Source organism: Cantharellus anzutake (genome assembly GCF_015039405.1).
Source record: "Cantharellus anzutake strain C23 chromosome Unknown EI90scaffold_11, whole genome shotgun sequence".
Taxonomy (NCBI): Eukaryota; Fungi; Basidiomycota; class Agaricomycetes; order Cantharellales; family Hydnaceae; genus Cantharellus; species Cantharellus anzutake.
In genome coordinates, this window is record NW_024066961.1 from 848945 (window position 1) to 874548 (window position 25604).

The following is a 25604-nucleotide window of genomic DNA, read 5'->3' on the forward strand; positions in this document are numbered from 1 at the left end:
GCATTAATATACAACAGCACCAGCTTATCAGCAAAACTAAGCCTTTATATTCGGTATTTCCAATATTCTCAGTGGTCTCCAAGGACGACTCCACCGGCTAAGCGGATAGTAATTAGCGCCCTCCTCCAGAGAACAAGAGCAAGAACACTCTGAACCTTGTGATTGTCGAACCCTGGAAGGCCTGCTGCCACGCGAGCCCCAGCTACCAACGCACTCCAATCAAGCACCTCAAATGGAGACTTCGAGGCTGATTCATTGGAGGTATGCAGAGCCCGAGCAGTCAGCAGATGTTGATGTGCCTAATGCAAGAAATGCTCGTTATTCGTCATGATGCAACAATGATCTGGACACACGATATCAATCGTGGGCATGGGGCTGTTATTCTCGAATCCTAAGCGACGGATATGCCTTATGAAACATTTCGCAAAGTCAGCGGTGACTCCCGAGAAGAAAGATGACAATACCCAGCATCTTTTAGACCTCCAGCAAGGGAGAATCCTTTCGTGCCGTCAAAGTCGTCGTTCAGAATCTTGCTCCCATATGAATGAACCCTGAGACATAAAAGAGTAAGCAGGATGGCATTACTTGGTGTTCAGTCAAGACAACTTACGAGGCAGCAGGGAATAGTTCTAATCAAGTATATCACATAACCATTTCATTTTCACTTCTGTAATTGTGGGGCTTGTAACTCACCTTTAACGACCCCAAATAACTAGGAAGCTGTTCGGCGATCGAATTACTCAAAAAAACAGGACAAAGTTGACGTACCGCTGGTGCTCCCACACCCGATTTTTCTGCGAGAGTCATTGTTTCCGCCAGCAGCTCAATGGTACCAAGAATGAAACTATTCCCAATCAGTTTCAGTGCAGACGCTACGGCACACTCAGGCCATTGCCTCTGGATACATGACAGAAATGGACCCACGCTTTTCGACGTTCTCTCCCAGGTCAATTGCCTTGCCATACAGAATTAGGCCATAGGGTTTCGGTTAGGCCTGCGTACCTACCTTACGACCCACCGAGGGAACCATGAGGTAAGCTATTTCTTTCCTAGATTCGTAGTCTCCTCCCAAAACAACAATGAGCTTGGCGGCATCGGCGGCCGGCGGCGCGCCGAACACACTGCACGGGGTTGTAAGCTACCTTGTGTCACAGCAAGGGTATTTGTTCAAAATGGAACCTACGGGGCCATCACGAAATGCGCCGAGTTGAATGCACTGATTTTGTCCTTAAGTTGACCCGCAAGTGTTGGGTATATCTAACGTTTGTTCGTTAGTAATGCCTTCGTTGTCAAAGGCCTCATTTGAGGCGAATATATGCATACAGTGGAAGTGTCGACAAAGATCTTGGTTGCATTAGGAGGATGCTCCTTCGATCGGATTACATTAGCCATCCAATGACGAAGGGAGCGAGCGTGGCACGAGTAGGACATACGGTCAATACATGCGAAATCCTGTCATACACCGAGTTAACGACCTCGTCATTCGCGAGGTTCGTAAACACCACGTCGCTCGCTATCACTAGCTCCGAGATCGCGTCAACAACTTTAATTTTGTTTGGTCCCAGCTCCTCCTGGAGCTTTTCGCTCTTAGCTCTCGTGCGATTGTAAACGATGATGCGACCCTCCAGGTGTTTGGCGAGGTTCCTCGCCATAAGATAGCCCATGGAACCTAGTCCGATCCATCCTATAGATTTATGTAACGAGGGAGTGCTAGGTCGGGAGAACGGGATGCCAGGATGAAGGTAGGAGCTCGAAGACATGGGGGCTGTCTCCGTGCCAGAGCCAGATCCACACATCACTGCTGTTGGTGCGTAAGATGACTATGTAGGATTAAAGTTTGTCAGGCTAATTATGTCGGTTCCCCATTTATTATTTATAGAGTCAAAGACGACATTATTCATCAACACGAAAGCAACTGTATCAGCTATCAATAAATGGCACTTGCTCAAACTCTTAAATACTACTGTAAATGTGCCGTTTTTGTAAATGACACGACGCCCGTAGACTCAACTAGGCCCATACGTCCTGGAGGAAATGGGGGAATTCCCTTCCATGCCATGTATAGTACACCTGATAATTTGCGTAGAGAAACCAGGGGTATTAGGATCGCATAAACACATCTAGTTGCTGTCAGATGGCACATCGTCCGAGTTGTCATCGGAATCTGGAGAGAAGTATGTAAACTATGCTGCCTGCGGTGGGAACAAGCACACTCGCCATGCGCTACATCAAGTACGATATCTGGTTAGCCACTTGCGCCAGTCGGAATGCGCCTCGAGTTCGTTCATCATTAGCAGGCACCAAATCTATTGCAATGGTACCCCATTTATCTTTGATCCTAACATTCCGTCAACTCGAGTATAAGCATGACGCCAGACACTGATGCTTACTTCGTGTCAGCACCCGCTTCGAGGAGACTTTCCACCACGTGAAACCGTAATTCAGGATCTGAAATTTTCACGGCCAAGTGCAACGGGGTTGCTTTCTCCAGTCGATTGATGGGGTCCACGTCGCAATCCTCATGCGACAAAATGTGCTCCAAAACGTAAATCGAGCCCTTGGAAGCAGCGTAATGGAGTGCTTCAATAGCGACTGAGCGTGTGGTTACTTGTTCGCGTTGTACTATCTAACCTGTATTGCCAAGCCTGGGAAGTACATGTTAAGTTGGATGGGACTCGGCGCATAGAAGAGCGCGCGATCTCACCCATCGATATAATTTATGTTGAAGGATCCCGGCTTTCCAAATATCTCAAGGATCAAATCCTCGTTGTCGTTCTTCGCAGCAAACAGCAATCGTTCGTCTGTTCAGAAGGTGTTGAGGTGTCAGTCCAAGTTGTGAGTCCGTTTGGGATGGTGACACCAACAAGCTCACTATTAGATGCCATAAATGCCGATCGCTTCCTGACTTCGTGTTATTTGGATTATGTCAAGAGCGACTATTCAACAATCGGGCCCCTGAGCGGTTGAGATCAGGGAGCTCTGTTCATCTGTGATCTGTCGGCATCTTGCGTAATTCAGTCGCGCTATAAATACACTACAACAATGTCGACACGTCGAACGACGCGCTCGAAGGCAGAGGCTCCGACTTCTTCGAGGTCGGCTCGATCTACGACAAGTTCCCGAAGTAGAAAGGTGAAGGAGGAACGCATATCCGACGTGGAAGAGGAAGAGGCACTCCCCCCCAAAGTTACTCGTTCGAAAGCTTCTTCGACGTCTCAATCCAAGGCTAGGACAAAGAAGTCTACCGCTGCCCCGCCTCCGAAGCCTCCTAGTGATGATTCTGAGCCAGAGGTTGAAGATAATGGGGCCAAAGAGGAAGCTAGCCGCTGATGCGTCTCCACCTCCCAAACGCACCTCGCGCAAATCGAAATCGGCGTCTTCCACTTCCAAGCGAGAACAAAGGCAGCCAATAACCCTAGGGGATCCGCCAAACGAAATTATAAATCACCTGCAGTCGATATGAAGACGAGGAGGACTATCCGGATCCACACAGCGAGCAAACCGACGAGCAAACCGAAAAGTCGGTCTCTAAGTCTTCCGGGAAGAAGAGAGTACAACGAGGACGCGTCACAGAATCTGACGGAGACGAAGTGGAATCCGTAGAAGGCCAGAGGCCAGAGGCCAAGGAGCCGACACCTCATTCGGCTCCTACCAAACCAACACCCCCGACCACTAAAGATGAGAAGAGCTCATCGGAAGAAGAAGATTTGATACCCCAGGCCTCAATACGATCATCTGTGGCCCCTCCATCTCGTTATGGTCGTGGTTCTGTTCCTCCTGTATCGCGAATTGGGCATTCATTTCTGGCACCTTCAACCCCACTCCCTATACCTGAGGAAACGGAAGTAGAGACAGGCCCGAAGAGTCGGCTTGTTATTCATAAGATGGCTTTGGTGAATTTCAAGAGCTATAAAGGACGTCAGGAAATTGGACCATTTCACAAAGTGAGTTGATTGCTCCACGTTTCGCGACATGATCGCTCATGAGCCACTCCCGTTATTCGATTACGGGCCCGCATAGTCATTTTCTGCTATAGTTGGACCCAATGGCTCTGGAAAGTCCAATACTATCGACGCCCTCCTCTTCGTATTTGGTTATCGAGCCAATAAAATGCGGCAAGGGAAGCTGTCTGAATTGATTCACAACTCGACTAGGAAGGGAGATGATAGCGACGATGAAAGCGAGCTGGACTCATGTAGCGTGGAAGTGCACTTTCGAGAAATCATAGACCACGTATGTTCTCGTCTTTACACTTAGAAAGTTAGCACCCTTCATCCGTATGTTCAGCCGGGCCCCGATGACTACGAAGTGGTATCGAATTCTAAGCTAGTAATTGCTCGTACTGCCTACAGATCGAATAAATCCGAATACACCATCAATGGAAAACCATCCAACTTCACAGAGGTCACAACATTACTGAAGGCCCGCGGTATCGATCTTGATCACAAACGTTTCCTTATTCTGCAGGTCTGTAATATAAGATTATTCTCTCTTTTTTTTCTGATGTGATTGGCAGGGAGAGGTCGAGTCAATTGCTCAGATGAAGCCTAAGGCTCCATCGGAGCACGAAGATGGGCTGCTCGAGTACCTTGAGGATATCATTGGAACATCGAAATACAAGGCACCCATTGAAGCTGCGAACGAGGAAGTGGACAAGCTTAATGAAGAACGGGGTGTTAAACTGAACCGTCTTCGGCTCGTCGAAAAAGAGAAGAGTCGGCTTGAGGTGCGTCACGTTTCGCCCAACGTTTGTCGCGTCTCTCAAAGAGGTTTTAGACTGCCAAGCGCGAAGTGGAAGATGCGTTAAGGGATCATAATGCTCTTATGCGTGCTCACTCCGCTTTGGCTCAGTACTACGTCTGGCAATCGTTGAAGAATGTGGATGGTTGCAAGCGCGAGATCGTAAGTTCTGAACTTATAATCTTGATATCTATTTTAATGGTGTTTTCAGGCGAAACTAGAAGCCAGGCTCACCAAGGAGATTGAGAAGAACAAGGATAACATCGCTGAGACTGAGGCTCTCCAGGCCGAGTATAAGGATAGGGAAGCTCAATACGAGGTATAATTTTTTTCAGTCCTTTGTCACACCTGCTGACACCTTTGGGGCAGGTTGTCCGGAATGAAACCGCAAAACTAGTGAAGGACCTTGCTGCCCACGAGAAGGAAGAGGTGAAGCTCCAAGAGAAGAAGAAGCATGTCGCCACGAAACATAAGAAGCTGAAGAAATCTATTGTGGAGGTAAGATGTGTTGATAATCATACGTCTACTCCCTTTTGACACTCGTGATGGAAGGATGGGCACGCCAAGAACGAGGCGGAGTCGACTGTTGAGACTTTCGCATCCCAGCTCAAAAAGCGGAAGAGGGAAATTGATGCTCTCGAGGTTGAACTGGCGAGAGAGGAAGAGGAAATGGAGGTAGTTCAGGAAAGCCTTAAGGGTGGATATGATGTGTCCCCTAGCGCTGCAGATGACCATTGACCGAATTTATGGTTAGGCAAAACGGAAGGTTTTCAACGTCAAATCGAAGCAAAGCAGAAAGAGCTGGCTCCATGGATGACGAAGGTTACCGCCAAGCAGGCTGAGATCGATGTCGCTGAGAACGAGCGTGCGTTGCTGGCTGAAAAGGCTGCAGGGGCTCAGAACGCCGTTCAAGACGCAATTAAGGATCTAGAAGCTCTCAGGCTGACGCAACGACGAAGCAGGAGGAACGTGAGGGACTTCTCTCCCAAAAAGAAACACTCCAGCAGCAGGCAAGGATGGCGAGGCGAAGTTGAAGGTAAAATTTTTGGTGTTACTGGCTTTGCAACATTGGCCTGACAATAGAACTCAGATTGTCGTGGAACAAACTGAGAAGCTCCGTTTAAAAGCAACTGGCGCCCGCCAGAAGGTAGAGGAGGCTAAAGCAAGCCAGGCAGCAAGCACGTCGCAGAACGCCGTCCTCGACAGCCTAAACAGGCTGCGCGCCGCAGGGAGAATTCAGGGCTTCCATGTATGTTGCCCAACATCATCCTGGCAGCAAATCTCTAAAGTTTGATTCAGGGTCGGCTTGGGAGCCTCGGAACCATTTCCGAGAAGTACGATGTCGCAATATCCACAGCCTGCCCTTCCCTGAATCACCTTGTTGTGGATACAGTCGAGCAAGGCCAAGCCTGCATAGAATATCTAAGGAAACAGAATGTCGGGCGGGCATCATTTATCGTTCTGGAAAAACTCCCTGCCGATGGTCGGCTCAACAAGATCCCAACACCCGAAAACGTCCCCCGGTTGTTCGACCTTGTCAGCCCTAAAGACCCCAAGTTCGCCACCGCATTCTTTAAGGGACTCGGAAATACCCTTGTAGCAAACGATTTAGACCAGGCGAACCGCATCGCATACGGCCAGCAAAAGCGTTGGCGCGTCGTGACCCTAGCCGGACAAGTGTTTGACACCTCTGGTACCATGTCCGGTGGTGGGACCAAGGTCGCCAGGGGTGGAATGAGCTCTAAACTTGCCTCGGATGCTGTGGAGCCTGCTGTGCTGAAGAAGTACGAGACTGACAGTGCGAAGTTCCAGCAGGAGCTTGAAGAGATGCTGTCAGATCGACGTCAAGTTGAAACTGACTTAGAATCCCTCCTGAAGCAAATCCCCAAGGTAGATATGTCCATCTCGAAGGTGGAATTGGACATCCAGACAGCGAAGAAGCGTATGAATGAATCGGAAAGACGCATAAAGGAGCTTGAGTGAGTTTCCATCTTTGCCGGAATCAGTGGCTGCAAGTTAGTAATTCCTCCCTCAAATAGTTCCCAAACTAAACCCAATGCTTCTGATGTTCAACGCATAAAGATATTGGAAGCTGAAATCCAAGTTTCGACATCGGAGCTCGAGAAGCTTCGTGAGAAATCCGGTGTCATTGACAAAGATATCAGTGCACTTCAAGACAAGATATTGGAAATTGGAGGTGTTCGTCTACGAACACAGAAGGCGAAAGTAGACGGTCTTAGGGAGCAGATTGACCATATAAATGACCAGATTACCAAAGCAGAAGTAGGCAAGACGAAGGCTGCACGAGATGCGGAGAAACTAGCCACTAGCATCGCGTCCGCGACGGAATCGCTTCAAGAGGTCGAGTCTGAACTGGAAGCCCTTGAGGAAGATTTGGAACTGCGATCGCAGGATCTTGCTAGAGTTCGTGCCCAAGTCGAAGAGGCGCAGAGAGTGGTAGAGTCCGCTAAGGACGACCTAGCGGAAATGAAGGCCGAATTGGATGAGAAGATGGAACAACTTAATGAATTCCGTGCCAAGGAGGTTAGTAGCCTTTGTCTACCCATTTCCGTGTTTTCATCTCGCTATCCTAGATGGAAATCAAACAAGCTCTTCAAGATAAGACCAAGGCACTTCATGACAACGAAGCCAAAGTGCAGCATTGGAATGAATTCCATGACAAGCTTGAGCTCCATGAAATCGAGTACGTTCATCTCACCGTCATCTACTAGTACTCTTGAGCTAAAATGTCCGGTCATTATAGCGAAGACGAAGATCAAGATGAAGAGCCAACGCCAAAAGCAGATGACGTGAAGGACGGTGAAAATAGCACTCCCGTGAAGACCGAAGTTACTGATGATACACAAGAGAAGATCACTGGAAAACGGAAAGCAACAGAGTCCAATGAACTTGAAGTTCTAAGTGAAGAGATGCTTGCAGGCCTCGACCTAGATGAGCTCAAAGGCGACGTTGCTGCATTAGAAGGTATCTGCCACCACAGTTCGCCGCGTTTCTCAACTGAATATATTTCATTCCGTATAGAAAGAGTCAAATCTTCCAAACCCAATATGGGGCTTTTGGAAGAATACCGGAAGCGAGAAGTGGAATTTCTCGATCGCGCGAAGGATCTTGAGGATACTACTGCAGCCAGAGATGCTGCAAAGTCTAACTTTGATCAACTTCGGAACCAGAGGTTAGACGAATTCATGTCTGGTTTTAATGCTATCTCAAGCAAGCTCAAAGAGATGTATCAAGTGGGTCATTTTCAGTAGTGTCCATGCCTGAACCCTAAACTCATCTCTATCGCCGTAGATGATCACTTTGGGAGGAAACGCTGAACTTGAGCTCGTTGACAGCTTGGATCCATTCTCCGAAGGCATTATCTTCAGCGTCATGCCTCCAAAGAAGAGCTGGAAAAACATATCCAACCTGTCTGGTGGGGAGAAGGTGAAACGATTGATGTCTGCCAGAAGCTGGTCTAATATTCCTCTTCAGACCCTGAGCTCTCTCGCACTCGTCTTTGCTCTCCATGTATTCAAGGTACAGTTTAGCCGCGACATAAACTGCCTCCAACTCACTCTAGCATTAGCCTACGCCTTTGTACTTCATGGATGAGATCGATGCAGCATTAGACTTCCGGAACGTGTCGATTGTGGCAAACTACATCAAGGATCGGACCAAGAACGCACAATTCATAATTATCTCTCTGAGGTGAGCAGAAAAGTCAAGTCATTATTCCGTGGTAAACTTACCGTCGTTGGTCCGCAGAAATGATATGTTTGAATTAAGTCACCGTCTCATTGGTATTTACAAGACATCGAATGCAACACGAAGTAATTGCTACACTGATTTTATTTTTAAAAAAAACCTCACTGATGGTCTTTTCGTCAACAGGTGTTTCAATAGATAACCATGTTCTAACTCCTTCCGTGCAAGCATGACCACATCTAACCTTATTTAGTTTATTCCTGCTGTATTGTTGTTCTACGTATAATACTCTGTGTTTTTCTCAGTGTCAATCTATAATGCAATTTTCGTACTGGATAATTACCCACCCAGTGCATAATTCCTGCTCAATGCATTGGTTCCGAGTTCAGCTAATTCTCTGGAATCTCATATGGAATACTCGGCACATTTGATTGTGTGATTGTCAGCTGCAGGCTTGCAAAATCTGAGGTTCATCTACCAGTATAGCAGTTGCGTCCGAGCACCGGCCATGAAAGGACCCTGCGGCGAAATATACTTAGAGCAAGCTAGCAAGAAAGCACACTGATCAGCAGAACTGCATGCATAGACGGGAACCTGCTGGGAAGCTGTCGGAATAATCAGTGGGTCTCCAACCCGAATTCCCAACAAGAGTTTCCAATTCCCCATCCGCTAACCACGCCACGCTGCCTACTCTCACATAAAACACTAAGATCTACTCAGTTATGGCGGCAATATCACGCTAAAAAGGTGGTTGGCAGCAGGGTGAAGGTTGTACACAACATGTGTTTGAGCATTGTCGGTGGAAGGGAAATGTCGGGGGGGATTGTGAAAATGATGGAATGCCCTAACAGCTGAGCGCCGCAAAAATATTTTCCAACTTATTTATCTATTAAAATATGATTTTCACATACCATAGCTTGTAGTGGTTGCGGGCAAGAGCGGGAGACGGCAATCCCCGAAAGGCGTGGACGGTCGTCTTAGCTGCTGGAGGCAAGAGGGCCGTGCTGTTGCATTGGACAGGCGTGGGATCCTGACCTGAAATCGTTCTTCTCTCTCACTCTCGTTCATTTTTTGATGAAAATACTGGTATTGCAGTAGCAACAGTGAGCGTGGGAAGATGACAAACGGTAACCCGGCAGTCTCCATCACTCCATTGTCCAAGCACCATGTCGTCAAAGCGCGATCCACTCTCTGGACGCGTTGGCCACCTTTCTGTAAGGATAATTCGCAAAGGGAAAATGTATCGATCTCTTACCGACTGTGTAGGACCATCAACAAGAAGCTCTAACTCAGTTTAGAACGGAGCTAAAGAATGAGGGTTATTTGGTGCCTTTGAGGCATGATGATGCATGTCTATTGCGTTTCTTACGCGCCCGAAAGTTCGATATTCCAAAAGCGAAAGCGATGATTACTAGTCAGGAGAGATGGAGAAAGGATTTTGGTGTAGATGAGCTTCATAAGTGAGCAACAATGCGTGTTTTTGCAACTGTCGATGACTCACGAAGCGCTTTAGGGGCTTTGATTTCCCTGAGAAGGCTGAAGTGGACAAGTATTACCCTCAATTTTACCACAAGACTGACAAGGTGTGTTGACGTCCTCCACACCAAACTGCAATCAGCCATATGTAACAAACTTCGTTAGGACGGTCGACCAGTCTACATCGAACGTCTCGGAAAAATCGACGTAAAGGCACTCTATACCATCACCACTCAGGAACGCCTTCTCAAGCGACTCGTATATGAATATGAGCGATGTCTGAACGATAGATTCCCTGCTTGCACCATACACTCCAAATCTGAAATCCCTATAGAAACTTCTTGCACCATTCTCGATCTCCACAACGTCGGCATCAGTGCTTTCGTCCAAGTCAAAGACTACGTTTTCAAGGCTTCTGCGATTGGCCAAGATCATTATCCCGAGTCCATGGGCAAGTTCTTCATCATCAATTCGCCATGGGGTTTTTCAACCATCTGGAAGTTCATCAAACCATGGTTGGACGAAGTCACTGTCGCGAAGATCAATATTCTCGGCTCATCATACCAAAAGGAGCTATTAGCTCAGATTCCACCAGAGAATCTGCCAGTGGATTTGGGTGGAACCTGCGCATGCGAGGGGGGATGCTCGCTTTCGGATGACGGCCCCTGGAACGATCCTGAAATCATAAAAAAGGTAGAGGAATGGAAAGAAGAAAGGCGTAAACGAGTAGATGCCGAGGAGAAGGACCCTGCCACGTCGATTGTTGCGCTGGCGCCCGAGCCTTCCGCGCCGGCACATGGTATTTCTGCTGATCTGCCTCAGGAAGGAGACACCATCACACCAGTGGTATCTTAGTGCAGCTGTGTCTTACGTTCAATCTCTGAACGCCGGATTCATCCCCGTTGCGGTAGAAATTAATTTCGTCGTCATGGGCAGACATTGGGGTTTACAGAATCTCACCCATATATAAACCACAATAAAATCCGTCCCGTTCTCAAGGAGACCAACTTCAAGTACAACGTAAATACCAAGGTCCGCAAAAAGCAGAATGAATGAACGACGAAGGCCAAAGGTTGTAATTAATATCGGTGCTATTTCTCCCATGGGTTCATAGTGTAAGATGTCTTGTTTGCTATTGCAGCAGCTAGCCCGATTGGCATCGGCGCCCATGGGTCGCGGTCTACCCGAGTTCCTGTATCATATGAACTCACCGATCCATCAACCGAGCCAAAGGATATTGAGGGTTCCAAGTCTGAAAATGATCCTGAAGATGAGCCGCGCTCGGTAAAGCGGGACGCGTATTGAGGAGAAGATGCCGTCTCTTTATTGGGAGCCCAAACAGTACCATCAGACGATGCGAATGAAAGGAGTGAACTAGCGGGTGGCCATGAAGGAGTCGCTCGATTGCCTGGCAACCAAGATTCTTGTGGCTTCGGGAGTGACGATGTATAACTAGTTGATGTCCCCTGAAGATCTGGTTCATCACGCTGTGAACTAACCTCGAATGACATTGAGCGGGTGAAGTTCTGCCGCAGCTCTTCCATCGACGGTAAGGTACCGGCTTGAGAAGCTTCTTCACTTAGATGATCTAGGTCACGAGGCTTGACCTTTGGGGTGGCCAGTGGGGAAGGGTCTTGCGTTAGAGGTGGGGGCGCTGATTCCGAACGTCCCAGCGAAGGAGCACTGGTAGGGGCTCCAGAAGGTTGTGGCTTAGGGGCAAGGACAACAGTGGGAATATGTTCAGGGTTAAAGTCATCTCCTTTCCCTAATGCCTTTCCAATAGCCTGGAAATCGAACCCAGCTTTGGCAGGTATCTTTGGGTCAGGTATGGGAGATAGGGATGAAGTGACTTTGGTAGAAGTTGAAGGGTGCTCAACCCGCTCAGGCAGGTCGTCATCGCCGGAAGGTACCGGTGTGGATGACGAGGTTGATGGTATCGAAGGTGGCAACGGGGTACTTTCTAGCTTCGGGGGCGTCTCCGAGGTGACAGTTTCCGACTTATTTTCGAGGAGGCCGGAGCGGTTCTTCGCAGCCGTCATTTCAGCGGCTTCTCGCATCACAATACGGTCCTGTGTCATATCAGGTTCCTGAAAAGAACTAAGTCAGATTTGGCGCTTATACGAATGCGGTTTCTTTCACCTCAGGTTCATCGAAATACGTTGCGGTAACTGGGAAACCCAATTGATCCAAAATGACAGGCATGTAGATGCGATAGCTTAAATGGCCGGAGATTTTGTCCGTCACGTCAACATTCTCCAGACCAGGAACACCTTCAATGGGTCGCAACCCAGCGACAGTGCCCCCACCAGAAGTTGCTCTGAACAAATAGTTAAGTATCCAATCATTACAGGCGTAACAATTGACAAAGCGTCCTGACACGACTCCACGGACTTCAAACCAGGATTGCATTGGAGCAGTGACAGTCGCTCCAAAGAAGAACACGTCCTGGACGATTCCAAAGGCCTTTTGCTTGGCGAGTTCCAGCAAAGCAAAGAAAATGACGCGAGCCCCAAGGGAAAAGCCCATCAGCGTGATAGGCCGAACGCCCAAACTGCGATTCATCAAGATATCAGCTAGAACGAATCCAGCCGCCTTGGCTCTGTCTAATGCGTTAGACCAAGGATTGTCGATGAGATAACCGAGTTTCGTGAGGACTTAGCGAGGCTGAGATGTAAGTGATGGGTCATAGGCGCCCAGAATGGGAGAGTACGGACCAATTGGCCATTGCAAAGCACTCATTAGTGCAGTCATAACCGTCGCTTGCAATACTGTCTGACCCACTTGGGACAAGACCTCAGCTGTCAATAATTTGAGGGCATTTCCAGTTTCACCCATCATCTCGGGTTCCCAGCGTACGCTGAACACGTCGCCGACGAGGGGGTCCAAGACGCTAAACGGTAACCGCACGTCGTCTCGCGGGCCTGCCATGAACCTATTACGGTAGGATAAGCAAATAACGCAAGGCTAGCGAGCGAAATCTCGCACCCAGGCACGGTGATGATGCACGAAACTCTCTTGTTATTATGGAGGGGGAGCAGATCAAACGTCCTCACTTGTTGTGTGCGTCGTGACATGCCCCTAGCTGCGATACCAGACCCCGTGAGCACACCGCCTGTGGTAATCGCAGCAGCGCCCCCGACTCCACCCAGGAAACCTGCCGTGCCGGTCACTCCGACCGTTGTAAGCGCGGCGCCAATCCCCGCACCAATCACGGGTGCGAGTAACCCAGCGGATAAACCAATCACTAACCCACCACCTAATGATGTTAATTAATCCCATCAGAAATCATACCGTAAACCAGAAAGGACGCTAACCTATAGTTGCCAATCCTACCATGACATATCGTTTCTTTCTAGCCGACTTCTCCCTGCCTTCAATGATCTCTTGGTGCTTCATTTGCTCTACGCCTTCTTGGATTTCCAATGCATCCGTCACTCGCTTCTCAAAGCGGACCACCTCCAGCCAACCTAAACCCAGCCTGGACGCAACATTCTCCAGCAGCGTTCGAGATCGGGCATCATAGACGCTATCGGCAATGAGGATCAAAAACAGATCGCATAGAACTGTCCACCGAATGTCCAAGGTGACATTTTCATCGGTGGAAGACAGAGTTGTGCTGACACCAGGGACCGAGGTTGCTTGGTTAGGCTGCATTATGTTCGCAGTTGTTTGGCTTAGTACAGATTGACCAGGACGAAGCATGCTATGCTCTTTGGGCTGTCCTTCTAGGCCATGTGGAAATGGAGAGGTGGGAGATGCTGGCAGAGTAGGTGGGCTATTTTCGGGTGACGCAGAATCTGCATGCCGAGATTCTTCGACCTGTTTCTTACGCGCTTCGGCTGGATCATACTCTGGGTTGGCGACAGTATGGGTGGTCAACAAGGATGGGACGAGGTCCATGGGATCGACACCGTGCTCAGCGAGACTTTCGATCATCTTCTGCTCTGTCCTTGACTATTCAGGATTCGTGAGTAAACAAGAAGACATGTACTCACCCTCCGTCTCCAGCTCCATATGATAGAATAAACGGCCAAGGATTCGTAACCTCCACAAGTCCATAGCTTTGATCGCTAGATTCACCTCCTTCCGCCGTGATTGCTGCAACATTTGCAGCATTTTACGTGCTACCAATGAAACCAGTCCAACATACGCAATACGCTGCGCTTCAGTAAGAAGATCCTTGGTCGCCTGCATTTGACTCAACGGCGTCATGGCCTTGTCTTCGTCAAACAGGTAGCGCGTGCGCAGATAGGCTTCGTCCGCATCGTCATCATCATCGAGTCTCAAACGAGTATACTCCTCTTCATCAGCTTCGAGCTTCTCCCGCCATTCGTTGCCCATGTCATCGAAGTCGATAAGATTCCCAGTAGCATTCCTCCCCTCAGTTGCAAGCCTCCCAGAAGGGACCACATAGTGATATTTCTTCTGGTCCTCTTCGTCCAGTGCGAGATTTGGATCGGAGGCACGGACGACGGGCATTTCCTGCCAACCATCCACATCGTCGTCATCGAAGATATTGGGCACAATCGGAGCCAGCTTGCTCAGAGGTTTGAGCATTCTGCAAGGAAACCTTCTGACCCCCCAACTCGCTATTCAGAAGCTATCCCGACTGCCTTGAGATCGGAAGAACAAATGCAGGAAGAAGTGACAAGTGTTAATCGGCAGATACTTGCGTAAGGACAACCAAGATTGAAATCTAAGCTTGCTTCCGCAGGCGACGAATTCAAATTAGACGCCCAATGCTCGAGGTTGTCATTCACCCGATTTCGTTGTACATGATACACGTTAAGTTTGAAGTCAAAGAAAGATTGAGCAAACAAGAAAGCGAAGTTAACGCTAGCACCCAATTCTAATTATGATATGCAAAGCGAGACCAAGTCTTTCACGCTGTCCGTTGCTCTGCTCTGTCTTTTTCCCGTTCGGCTATCCTACTGCGAATCTGCGTTTGAGTGATGACTGCCTTCAGTTTGCGCTGGTACTGCCGGCGACCCTTTCCCCGTTTTGGACCAGCCAGAATGACATCCTCTTCGAGCCTTTTCCGACGAAGAAGGGTTTGCTCGTGACGAGCCTTTTCTTTCTTCTTATCGCGCTTTTTGAGACTTGGCATTGATGCTTTTAGGAGAGAGCCATAGGCAACGTAAAAACTGTCCAACTCGCTTGGCTTAACCTGGAGATGCATTCCAGAACCGCTGGTAAACCGTGACATACAGAGCCTCACAAACTTGGCCACCAGTAACACACCTGAGTAGATATTTTGGCACCTTTCCCATTCGTTGCTTTGATAATGCAAGCATACTCATTCGAATCAGGTTCATCTGCGGGACCCGTCATGTTCGTGTCACCGCCTCCATATGTCACTTGGACATGAAAGGTGTTAGTCGTCCCTTGATCGTCAAAGCATAATAAGCCACTTACAGCGTTTGTGAGTCATCCACACAGAGTTCTTCTTATCTTTATTTGTCGTTTCAAAGAGAGTCCTCAGTCTTCCAAGGAACTGTAGCAGGGGAAAGGTTGGGATACTGTTACGCGAACACCAATATCCGCTCACCTGGTCTTTGTCTAGAAGCTCGCTAGAACCATTGGCTTCGTTCATTTCCAGAAGGCTGCACGCCCTGGCCTTAGTGGGCGCTCGTCCGTCTGCTGGTTGAGTTTGCTTCCGCCTCTGCTTGGTCATGACGTCGGGTCGTCAATATCCCCCACTAATTTCGCATCTCGTGGATGTCCATTGTCATCCAACTGATACGCAGATCATCGACGAGGTCCCAGGCTCCCTTGACTGCTCCCCGTTGTGTGGCTAATGAGTCATTAGGATATAGATGCACTTCCCCTTCGACTTTGCGCGATGGCGTCGCGGGACTCCGATCAGCAACTTGTAGCCGACCTCGCAAGAAAATGGCCCCACAAAATCATTCCTTGCTTTGGTTGGCATCCTTGGGTCTCTCACACTGTCTCACTTGAAAGTCCACCTCAACCCAAGGCAGCGCATTACGCTGCATTACTACTTCCTGAACGAAGTTCGGATAATGCTCTATCAGACGAAGAGTTCAAGACAGTCCTTTCTTCCCTCCCCGAGCCTAAACCTCTAAGTGAAATTTTGGCATCTGTCCGATCAAATTTGGAGCGATTCCCGAATGCGATGCTAGGCTTGTGAGCTTCTGACGACGACTATCATATGCTGAGATTACCTTACAGGCGAGGTTGGGTTGGACCGTTCATTTCGACTGCCATTCACGCCATTTGGAGATCGTAACAATCCTTCCTATGAAAATCGTCGTCTTTCAAGTTTCACTGTCCCCCTCGAGCACCAACTTGCGATACTGGAGGCTCAGATAGGATTGGCCGTAGAGTTTGGCAGGAATGTTAGTATGCATAGCGTCAAGGCTCAGCAAGCCACCGTGGAACTCCTGAAACGATGTAGCAGCCAGCACGGAGAGGCATGGGACCGTATTAGTTTCGATCTGCATTCATGTGGACTCAGAGCCGAAACATGGCGCGAGATTGAAGTAAGGACTAATAGTTCGTATCCGATCGTGACATGCCTGAAACAATGCTATGTGATGGTTAGAAAGCCCATAACAACGTTTACATCTCCCTCTCCGCTGTCATCAACACTCGTTCGCAGTCGCACGAAAATCTGATTCAAGCTTGTGCCCCCAATCGCATCCTCGTTGAGTCCGACTTCAACGATGCCAAGCACTGCGCAGAGCAAACATGGAAAATGCTCCTGGTTATTGCTCGAGTTAAGAAATGGAAAGTGGAGGAAAGCGAGGAAGAAATAGAAGCCAGTACCAGTAATCCCGGGGCAATCAGGCGCATTCGCGATAATTATGGGGCATTCGTCCGAGGCAATCATGCACGAGTGGTGCCGAAACTGAGTGGGAAAATTAGGAAGAGGAACGATTTCCCTCATGCTGAGGAGGACTGGGAAGATGACACCGACGAACCCGAAGTAGTCTACGGCGACAACTAGTCCTGCATCTCTCACTCATGTAGCTCACGAACTGGCATCGGCGTTGACATCCAACTCTCTCAATCTGGCGTCCAGCCCCTTGCTTTCCGTTTCTGCGCGTTGAATTACCTTTGTCAGATGCTCTTCTCTTTCCACTAGTCTTTTGTCCATCCCTAGAATAGGAGCCGTGCCTGTTCCACCTGCCTTTTCATCATCTTGAGCTCTTGTTCCAAGGCTTTCTCTCGGGGCGTTGGCTCAGCCTCGAGCTCGACAGCCTCGTCTTCTGGATCAGTGCTATCCTCACGTTCTCCGTCTTCTTCATCCGAATCGACGTGTGGGATACCGGTGAGCGAAGTTGGGAGGATTTTTCCTTGCCATCTCCGTGGAACAGGAACCGAGGAGAGTGATAAAGAGGACATGGAGCAGTTGGGATTGCCACCTAACGTTGATAATCCCGGATTCCGTGAGTATACTGTGGCATTTGTATTTGATGTGTCGGTAGAGGAGATGTTCAATGATGACTATTGGTGCATCTGACCCGTCAGCACCATTCAGTGCACATGTTTTAATGCACACCATACCTGCCAATTCTCTCCGTAGAGTTTCTTGAGCCCGTCTCCAACATCTTTCGCGTTTCTTACTACGTTCCAATTCTGCCATCATCTTTTCATTTTCTCGTTGCGTGCCCTGCCATAGATGAGTAAGACTGAGCAGGAAAACCAAGATGACGTAGAGATACCAATAAAATCATGTCCAGTGTTTTCTTCTCGTTTTCCAGCTCTTGAAGAGTAGACAAAGGTGGCCTTTGAGCGAGCTGCACCTGCAACGAGAGGATCTGATCGAGCAGCTGGCGACTAAACGTAAGTTGCAGAAGTGACGAGGAAGATGATATGCGCGTACACGATCCTTCTCGCGGTCTTTCTCAAAAAGCTCTGTCCTCAACGAAGCCTCGACCGCGTTCATCATCTCAGATTGTGTCACCTCAGTGCGGTCCTCACGCAGAGTCCCAATTTCATTGGCAAGGGCATTAGAGGCAATGGACGTGCGGTGCGCGTTCTTTAGAGTGTGCGAGCGCCTCATGCTCAAGTGGAAGCCAGCCTAAGGAAGTTTGCAATGATAGAAGCGTGGCGAACACCACGTCGGTTGGTCTAGATCGGGACTTGTAGCCCATTGTGTATGGTTATTTGGGCATCACGATGCGTCACTGGGACAAGTTCACAACGCCATCATGCTTTCCATCCTCAGGGAGCATCCTATCTTGACTTGGATGAAAGCGCTCTACGTCGTAGTCTCTCTGCCCCTTCTCCTAGGTGCTATCAAGAATCATTTCTTAGTTATAACCATTGCTGCCTCATCCTTTCCTCGCCTCGAAACATTGGGTCGCGCTGAAGCTGGGGCTGACAATCCTCTCCGCGTTTTAGACCCTTATGATAACCTTACTTTGTCGAAGCTTTTCGCTAACTCCATGCAGCCGGCCGTGTTGTCCCTTACTACTATCGTGCATCGCATCGTTTCCCTGCGGAGGACATAACTATCACTACTCTAGTGACAGGAAACCGATTCCACATACTTTCAGACCTTGCTCAGAGCTATCACGGTGCCTAGCATTACCAAATAAGACAGGGAATAATAAATGACCTGTGTGATTAGGACCCATTTCTGTTGCTGTGCACGTTTCCTCGGGTCCACGATCTGAGGTCAGCTCTCTTCTTGATAGTCTGCATAGTCTTTACGAAACCATTCCTGCGATGTCGAAATTTGTTGACGTCCATTTGGTGCTGGATCCATTTGAACGTCAATTCAACTTTGGCGGAATATCGCGAGATTGCATGCCAGGACCGACTACGTCATGATGCTTGATGTGGACTTCAGCATATGCACCGATTTCAGGAGTAGAATCCTGGAGAGCCAGGATGTAATTTCTAAACTAAGAATGGGAGATGTGGCTCTGGTTGTTCCTGCCTTTGAATTCACGGACCAAAGGGATGGGATCGATCCCAGTACATTCCCGAAGGACAAGGAGGTAAAATTCTTCGATTCGACGCGTATAAAGCACTAAACTCCATAGAAGGGGCTCCTTTCTCTAGTCCAGAATGGAAAGCTGAATATGTTTCACGCCTCTTGGCTACCAGGGCATCACAGCACCAACTACGACAAATACTATGAGGCTCCAGCCGGGCATGTCTATCGTGTCACTGATTATCAATACTCTTATGAACCCTATATCATTTTTAAGAGGGACTCGGCACCTTGGTACAATACTCTCTGTGATATTGCCCATATAATGCAACATTCTTGTTTTTAGGTGCGATGAACGTTTCGTTGGATATGGGAGCAACAAAGCAGCTTGTCTGTTTGGCATGTACTTGTCTGGGATATCCTTCTACGTATTACCCGATGATTTCGTGATTCACAGAAGGTTGCAGAGTCCCCACTGCTCCGTTTCGGAAACCTCTAACACCGCCCATTGCTTGATAGTCATATTTATGCCGAAAAAACCCGTACCTATGAGGTATGCTTTCTTTGCTCTGAGGAGGGCTCACACTAAACTAACTACGTGCGCCAGCGCAAGTACAATAGTCTGGTTTACGCTGATTTCCGAGCAGAGACATGCCTCCGGTATTTCATGCAACGTTTGCTGGATGGGACGCTGGAGCTGCAGAAAGGTGAAAACGTAAGGACAGAATGTATCCACATCGATGGTGTTCCTGGAGCAGTCAAAGAAGTCAGTGCCTAAACACATGTAGAACTCTTGGTTGCTGAACAGGCCCCTCTAGCTGTTGTCCCACCATATCTCCAAACTGTAACCTTGTCGTGCTGTGTCGTAAATCCGGCGTTCCAAATATGGTAACCACTCGCAGTCCAGATGTAATATAGAATGAGAGAAGAAACTAAAGAACATACGGTGCTAAAGCACCCATATTTATGCTATGTGATGGCAATCCGGAGCTTTCTATGCGCAGCACTTAAGTGGGCGCTTAGTCACATCCTCCACATATGTCTCCGGTGACTCACATTTCCAACACGAGCTTCGGGTTTATTCTTGGCCAAAAAGTCATATCACCTGTCTTGTTTCTGTAGTCACCCTAGACAATGCAAATTGAAGGGCCGAGGTTTGTGTTATATTCGCAGCCATCGGAAGTCGTTCCAAATTCAAACTCTGCTTGAATCCAGCCTTTCTGGCGCATCGCTTTGAAGCTAACTTTCACGATCACTGCTCTACACCCTCTCCGCATCTCGTGTTGTCTGCATCATCATGCTAGTATGTTTCATATATTATTGTTGCTTTTTTTTTATTTTCATGCGGAAGATCTAAGTTGAGGAGAGAAAACTGTGCGAGCGAGAGCTACTTTGCATGAAAGAGGTGTGCGCTGTCTGATCATATTTCTATATCATTTGGCTCACTCTCACATTTTTTTTTTTTTTTTTTTTTTTTTTTTTTTTTTTTTTTTTTTTTTTTTTTTTTTTTTTTTTTTTTTTTTTTTTTTTTTTTTTTTTTTTTTTTTTTTTTTTTTTTTTTTTTTTTTTTTTTTTTTTTTTTTTTTTTTTTTTTTTTTTTTTTTTTTTTTTTTTTACATCGGGTCATAATACTAATGAGTGCGGAGACCTCTTCGGCAGAAAAGTCATTCTCATATTCAGCTGTGGCATTCCATTCCATCATTGCAAATCACAACTACGTGAATTCCCAAAATATTCCAGGTTCTCGAAAGGGAGAAAACAATGTGCGATTCCTCACATCAACCCCCGGGCTGAGTACGTGTTATCTGCAGTTCCTAGATTCTCCTCGGATACAGGACAATTTGGAAGCCTAAATGTAGATGGTCTCATGTCGAGGAGACATCTATGCTCGCACGCAGTACTCTAAGCATATTCGAGGAATCCAGCAACTTCTCTCCGGTTTGTCCCGTATGGCTCGTCGTCTTTCACGTCATCCTACCTTGACCACGCTACCCTAGTCGACTAACAAACGGTCTGGTTTTCACGTCCGCGTGCTGGGGTGGGGTACACATAACGGTTTGCAGTTTACCATTCCTCCTCTCACGTACTCCTGTAGACGAACATCACGAAATCACTGTAGGACGGACGGAAGGATGGGTTGAGCAACGAGAGAACTAAGTTGCAAGGGTACAGCTCCTCAGTGCTCCAGGAGCATGGGACCAAGTGAACGTCCTCGAGGGCGTCGGTTCCCCCGCGTGAGGTTCAAAACAAGCCTAATCGCTTTGCTGTTCTTGGCGAGAACCCTTGTAAATCCCTGGTCAAGGTGAAAGTGTGCCAGGCTTACTAAAGCTTCTGCAGCGACCTAGATTGTAGAATTTAGCGCCTTGGAGTGTTTGGTGCAACCCGGTTCCACGACTTTCGAGAATGTTGCACGTCCACGCGTGGCCGTGTTGACGTACTTGTTCAATTTGTCCACAGAGGCAGTGGTTTATCCTTAAATCCTATATCTTATCTTACCGACAAATAGACAAATAGATTCGGCCAACTCCGCGATACAGCAATCGTCTGAGGGTCATGTGATTGTCCGAAAATGGCAGCAAATGAATGATGAACGATCGCTAGTTTCCTAAATAGTCAATTAGGAGAATTCCTCATCCAAATCGGACGAGCCGTTTTTTTTGTCTCCTGCTCATCGCTAATTCTGCTCGCGTGAACTAAAGGCCCATCGTATCATTTCCTTCTGCCACGTACGGACGTCCGCTTGCGTTCAGGCAGGCGATCACCGTGTGAGAGTGCACAGCCCAACGGGGGGCTCTACTTTTTATGCATACCATCGTGTTGGTGGGGACCAGTCTCAATTGGCTCGGGCATGGCTGCGATGCTGTGGGATGCGAATCACTTCCGAAAGTGTGAACATACTTATCACTTTCGGCGTTGATAACTAATTTGGAGGGACAACATCCACATCAACACTGATCAGCGGCCAACAACGTTGACGGACGGGCCAAACCGCCCGCTGGGCCTGCTAGTTGTTAGATTGAATTGCAATCCCATTCAGGAGAGACCTACTCCTAGGAGAAGGATTAGAAAGGGGTATCGCTCCGGCTTGGAGAGGGGGATTTTCTGATGCGGAACTAGACCATGGGAACCTTAATATCTACACTTAGTCATTTTGCAAAGTCCATGCCGTTGGGGCTGCCGCACCCCATTTTGGCACCATCGGAGCACCACACGCGATTTTCCCAGATGACTGACCCTTTGTGAAAGGGCCATCATGATTCCGTTGTGGTGTTGAAGTTCTGCCTCCTTGATGCGACAGTGGACCACTGAGTAGATGCACTTTTAGCTTGATTAATCGAGTCTTCAAATATCACCTCCCCTTCAGGGAGCCTTCGGTCGTTCTCGGGAAAGGCGCGGCACGCCAGTCCAACATCTTACGCAGCTTGCAACTCTATGATCTACTTAACCACCCAATATTAACTCTGGGTGGTGACATGGGTGTGTATTTGGGATGTCTTACGTTAAGGATAGGATTGGACGTTAGTGAGGTCATCCTTCGAGCATGTTAGGCAGAATCCCAGCCTCTGCTAAAGTAGAGAGCATGTCTATTGCCAATGTTAAGCGCCTTGCGTCCTAATCAGGAATAAGGTATGAATTGCGTCGGAAGTAACCCCACAAGATCTAATTCAATGGGCGCCTCGATCATTTGGGATGTCCTTGTTTTGTAATGAGCGTTGAAAGAGAGAAAACCCCCTTGGAGGTCGATTTTGAGGTTACTCAGGTCCTAGACACTGACGACGCAGCTCTAACACGATTAGGGATCTCCCGGGAGCTTCGGCGAGAGCTCACCTCATGGAGCACCTTATCAATCGCATTCTCAATTTTCGGATGCGTTGCTACGATCGCTAGTACTGTCAATACTCCTATTCTTCTTGGTGGACCTGCCTCCGCGATTTGGACCTGGTTTCTAGGTTTTTGGGGTAACTTCATGATAATTCATCCTCGTGGGCTCAGGATTCAATTTTGTTCAAGGTTGCCTCGCGATTGCTGTTTCCGTAGCCGAACTCGTGTCGGCGTACCCTTCGAGTAGCGGTGCATATGGCGCAGTGTGTTCCTCCTTCCGTTTTATACTCATGCGAGAGTAAGTTAACGTACTTGATATAGACTGGATATGTGTTCGCCGGCCACCGATACGGGAAGGGCATTACATATGTGAATGCGTGGTGAGGGCGTTGGCTCAGGCAGTATTATCATCAATTTTACTCCATATCAAAGGATCACTACCGTCGGACAACTTGCTGTACCCGCATCGGGAAACTTCGCCTGCAGTCAAATGGTTTGGGCTGCAGTTACCATTGCGAAAGATGGAAATTTTACCGCAACGAAAGGGGAGGTACTGGGTTTGTGAGTTAGATATAGCTTCCATAAACCTGTCCATCGCTCCTAATTCTAAAAACTGTCCAGATACTGTCTATTGAACGTATTAATGGGTGCATTTAATGCGCTTCCGACTCGCACGCTCAATGGACCAACATCGCTCTGGAGTATGTTGTTGATCATCGTCGCCAAAATAATATCGCCATAATTGACGCTGTACCGAATCTCAAGTGTGGGTCAATCTCGCCACTTCGTTGACTGTTATTGTGGGTACTGTCCAAGCACCCTTTCCCGAAAACTGAGCGGCGACACCCCAGATAGCGGTGCCGATAGGTGCTGCTCACCGGCACGCACTTGCTTCATCAAGATTTGTTTGGACCGCGGTGAATATTCATTGTTCATGTACGCTCCAATGCCAAATGAGTCATTTTGGTCTTTGATAGATTGTTGATGGAAGCGGATGGGGAAATAAACCTTTCGCTTTCTTTTTAGGTTTACTTTGGTATGTCACACTTGAACTTGGATGATACCGCTTCTGAATGATCTTCTTCCAGTGTACAATGGGTAATGTGAGGCAATCTGATCATGTTGCACATTGCCTCAGCTAGCTGATTTGCATCGATCAGGACGGATTATGATGGTGTCGCGCGTAGGGCCAGCGGAATGTGGAAAATATCAAAATATACTGATTTGAGGAAATATATATGTAGATTTATCAGAAGAGATCAAGCATGCAGCCATTGCAGCTCCTGTCTCTATAATCGTTTCATTAGTCTCCACCGGAGTCATTGGTTTTGGGGTGATTGTCGCATTATGTGTGAGTTCAGTCCCATCCCAATACTTTGACATTTCGGTATCATATCTTTGGCACGCAGTATGGTATTAGGGATCTGAAGGCCCTCCCCGGGCCAACCAGCATGGTTTTCCCTCAGATATTATGGGATACCTTGGGGAAAAATGGCGCACTCGTACTTTGGAGCTTTGTTATTCTAATCCAGATCTTTACCAGCTTGGCTGTGCAGCTGGCTTGCGTACGAAGTGAGTGTTTGCCAACTTGGTTGTAAGAGCATGTCATTCAATTAACTGAATGACAGGTATGTACGCCATTTCGCGTGATGTGAGTAGAAGAAACATCTTCATCCCTCATTTTGGACGGGATGACTAACTAAGCTTCAAAGGGCGCGTTTCCAGACAAGCGCATCCTCAGTAGGGTTTGGCGAGTCACGGAGACGCCTATGAACGCATTGGTTGTTACTGTCATCCTCCAATGTTTGTTCGGACTACTATATCTCGCCAGTTACACGGCGGTGCGGGACCCAACGGCTACTTAACAAAATTGGTTATTTGACTAATTGACACCAAATGCAGATAAATGCCGTTTTCAGCATCACTGCTGTGGCCCTTGGTAAGGAGCTTATCACACGCTGAACCTGTTGCAGTCTGACATATCAATCAATAGATCTGTCTTACATTGTTCGAGTTGTTTTCCAAGTCTTAACACCTGTCTGAGAAACCTTCTAGATTCCGACCGCAGGGAAGTTATATGGTTACCTCTCTGGATCCTGTGAGATACGCTTCCAACCAGGCCCATTTTATCTTGGGCGCTGGGGGTATGCCATCAATGCATATGCCATTCTGTGGTATGTCGTAAGATTTTCGTGCGATCTTGAAGAACTTACATCCTCGTCTGCAGGACGATTTTCGAAACTGGGTGGGTGTCCCCGATTCAATTAGTCATATTTGCCTGACTTCTCGATGCAGAATCCTCATCATGCCTCAAGTATATCCGGTCACATCTAGCACTATGAATTATGCTGGGCCAATTATGGTTGGCGTGGTAGTATTTAGCGGAGTCTGGTACAATCTTTGTGGGGTAGGCGGGCAATCACGGATCCGTGAAACCTACTCATTTGTATTTCAGAAACGCACTTATTGGCCAGCTCATTACGCAGGCAATCAGACGGAGAATACTTAAGTGGCAAAATCAGCTCCCCCCCACGTTTACACATCACTACTAAGCGTCGGGATCCTAATTACTAAATCGACACCGTTTCTATGATGGGGTCATATTTGGGCCTGGTTGTAATTTACTTCAGTATGCAATATTATGGACCGAAGGCAAATCAGGATGGCATCGCCTCGCTATGACATGTGCAGCCGGCCAGGAACAATGTTAAATCAAGAGTGAATCTGTTAAACATGCACCACCGCAAGCTGACATCTTAATATCGGGAGTAGGACCAATCGGACGTTGCGTTGGCATCAGGATCGCTCTGCACCATTGTGGTGCCCACCAGGTTGTAGATGATGCCTCGCAATCTCTTGCCGGCTGGCGGGATTCACTGATCCGCCGTAAAGACGGAGATGGTTGAGGTGTATTCTCTAAATGAAGTTCGATATTACCTTCCTAAAAATA

At 48.0% G+C, this 25604-nt stretch overlaps 10 protein-coding genes across 10 annotated transcripts; 5 read left to right on the plus strand and 5 right to left on the minus strand.

The window, feature by feature from the left end:
- Window positions 1–68: 68 nt before the first annotated feature.
- On the minus strand, window positions 69–1760 carry EI90DRAFT_3144690 (NAD(P)-binding protein; the record flags this gene model as incomplete). The annotated part of the gene is made up of 11 exons (XM_039065179.1): window positions 69–97; window positions 149–299; window positions 354–408; window positions 465–551; window positions 666–712; window positions 769–872; window positions 925–955; window positions 1007–1121; window positions 1184–1257; window positions 1324–1368; window positions 1434–1760. The coding sequence occupies 11 exons, from the start codon at window positions 1758–1760 to the stop codon at window positions 69–71; spliced, it is 1065 nt and encodes a 354-aa protein (XP_038919267.1).
- A 463-nt stretch (window positions 1761–2223) lies between these two features.
- Window positions 2224–2885, minus strand: EI90DRAFT_3119717 (ankyrin repeat-containing domain protein; the record flags this gene model as incomplete). Its single annotated transcript, XM_039063239.1, has 5 exons — window positions 2224–2338; window positions 2391–2580; window positions 2632–2645; window positions 2705–2801; window positions 2873–2885. The coding sequence occupies 5 exons, from the start codon at window positions 2883–2885 to the stop codon at window positions 2224–2226; spliced, it is 429 nt and encodes a 142-aa protein (XP_038919268.1).
- Window positions 2886–3042: 157 nt separating this feature from the next.
- EI90DRAFT_3119718 (uncharacterized protein) lies at window positions 3043–8681 on the plus strand (the record flags this gene model as incomplete). Its single annotated transcript, XM_039063240.1, has 21 exons — window positions 3043–3271; window positions 3466–3944; window positions 4021–4233; window positions 4288–4467; window positions 4517–4726; window positions 4777–4902; window positions 4952–5059; window positions 5110–5238; window positions 5293–5437; window positions 5495–5709; window positions 5831–5989; window positions 6040–6719; window positions 6780–7284; window positions 7335–7444; window positions 7505–7725; window positions 7783–7994; window positions 8053–8187; window positions 8236–8280; window positions 8330–8451; window positions 8509–8573; window positions 8635–8681. The coding sequence occupies 21 exons, from the start codon at window positions 3043–3045 to the stop codon at window positions 8679–8681; spliced, it is 4335 nt and encodes a 1444-aa protein (XP_038919269.1).
- Window positions 8682–9441: 760 nt separating this feature from the next.
- On the plus strand, window positions 9442–10897 carry EI90DRAFT_177892 (CRAL-TRIO domain-containing protein). Its single transcript, XM_039052190.1, has 4 exons — window positions 9442–9662; window positions 9715–9908; window positions 9962–10031; window positions 10090–10897. The coding sequence occupies exons 1-4, from the start codon at window positions 9615–9617 to the stop codon at window positions 10777–10779; spliced, it is 1002 nt and encodes a 333-aa protein (XP_038919270.1). The 5' UTR covers window positions 9442–9614; the 3' UTR covers window positions 10780–10897.
- A 118-nt stretch (window positions 10898–11015) lies between these two features.
- EI90DRAFT_2912015 (uncharacterized protein) lies at window positions 11016–14481 on the minus strand (the record flags this gene model as incomplete). The annotated part of the gene is made up of 6 exons (XM_039054443.1): window positions 11016–12011; window positions 12064–12578; window positions 12639–12856; window positions 12910–13180; window positions 13239–13868; window positions 13920–14481. The coding sequence occupies 6 exons, from the start codon at window positions 14479–14481 to the stop codon at window positions 11016–11018; spliced, it is 3192 nt and encodes a 1063-aa protein (XP_038919271.1).
- A 325-nt stretch (window positions 14482–14806) lies between these two features.
- EI90DRAFT_3152618 (uncharacterized protein) lies at window positions 14807–15598 on the minus strand (the record flags this gene model as incomplete). Its single annotated transcript, XM_039065806.1, has 4 exons — window positions 14807–15091; window positions 15166–15281; window positions 15340–15418; window positions 15473–15598. The coding sequence occupies 4 exons, from the start codon at window positions 15596–15598 to the stop codon at window positions 14807–14809; spliced, it is 606 nt and encodes a 201-aa protein (XP_038919272.1).
- Window positions 15597–16894, plus strand: EI90DRAFT_3144694 (uncharacterized protein; the record flags this gene model as incomplete). Its single annotated transcript, XM_039065180.1, has 4 exons — window positions 15597–15683; window positions 15734–16010; window positions 16117–16427; window positions 16490–16894. 4 exons carry the CDS (start codon window positions 15597–15599, stop codon window positions 16892–16894), a joined length of 1080 nt encoding a protein of 359 aa, XP_038919273.1.
- Window positions 16490–18100, minus strand: EI90DRAFT_3045801 (uncharacterized protein; the record flags this gene model as incomplete). Its single annotated transcript, XM_039059433.1, has 7 exons — window positions 16490–17014; window positions 17074–17394; window positions 17455–17489; window positions 17515–17560; window positions 17613–17720; window positions 17774–17948; window positions 18096–18100. The coding sequence occupies 7 exons, from the start codon at window positions 18098–18100 to the stop codon at window positions 16919–16921; spliced, it is 786 nt and encodes a 261-aa protein (XP_038919274.1). The 3' UTR covers window positions 16490–16918.
- Window position 18101: 1 nt separating this feature from the next.
- On the plus strand, window positions 18102–19610 carry EI90DRAFT_3144695 (glycosyl-transferase for dystroglycan-domain-containing protein; the record flags this gene model as incomplete). The annotated part of the gene is made up of 8 exons (XM_039065181.1): window positions 18102–18183; window positions 18345–18470; window positions 18524–18623; window positions 18698–18896; window positions 18945–19126; window positions 19179–19292; window positions 19352–19385; window positions 19440–19610. 8 exons carry the CDS (start codon window positions 18102–18104, stop codon window positions 19608–19610), a joined length of 1008 nt encoding a protein of 335 aa, XP_038919275.1.
- Window positions 19611–22361: 2751 nt separating this feature from the next.
- On the plus strand, window positions 22362–25308 carry EI90DRAFT_3152622 (amino acid/polyamine transporter I). The gene is made up of 20 exons (XM_039065807.1): window positions 22362–22791; window positions 22844–22917; window positions 22976–23034; window positions 23087–23215; window positions 23276–23355; window positions 23420–23454; window positions 23506–23571; window positions 23632–23690; window positions 23743–23757; window positions 23815–23837; window positions 23899–24005; window positions 24064–24226; window positions 24283–24305; window positions 24367–24495; window positions 24557–24593; window positions 24648–24661; window positions 24710–24828; window positions 24882–24899; window positions 24950–25061; window positions 25110–25308. Exons 1-20 carry the CDS (start codon window positions 22539–22541, stop codon window positions 25161–25163), a joined length of 1569 nt encoding a protein of 522 aa, XP_038919276.1. The 5' UTR covers window positions 22362–22538; the 3' UTR covers window positions 25164–25308.
- Window positions 25309–25604: the final 296 nt, after the last annotated feature.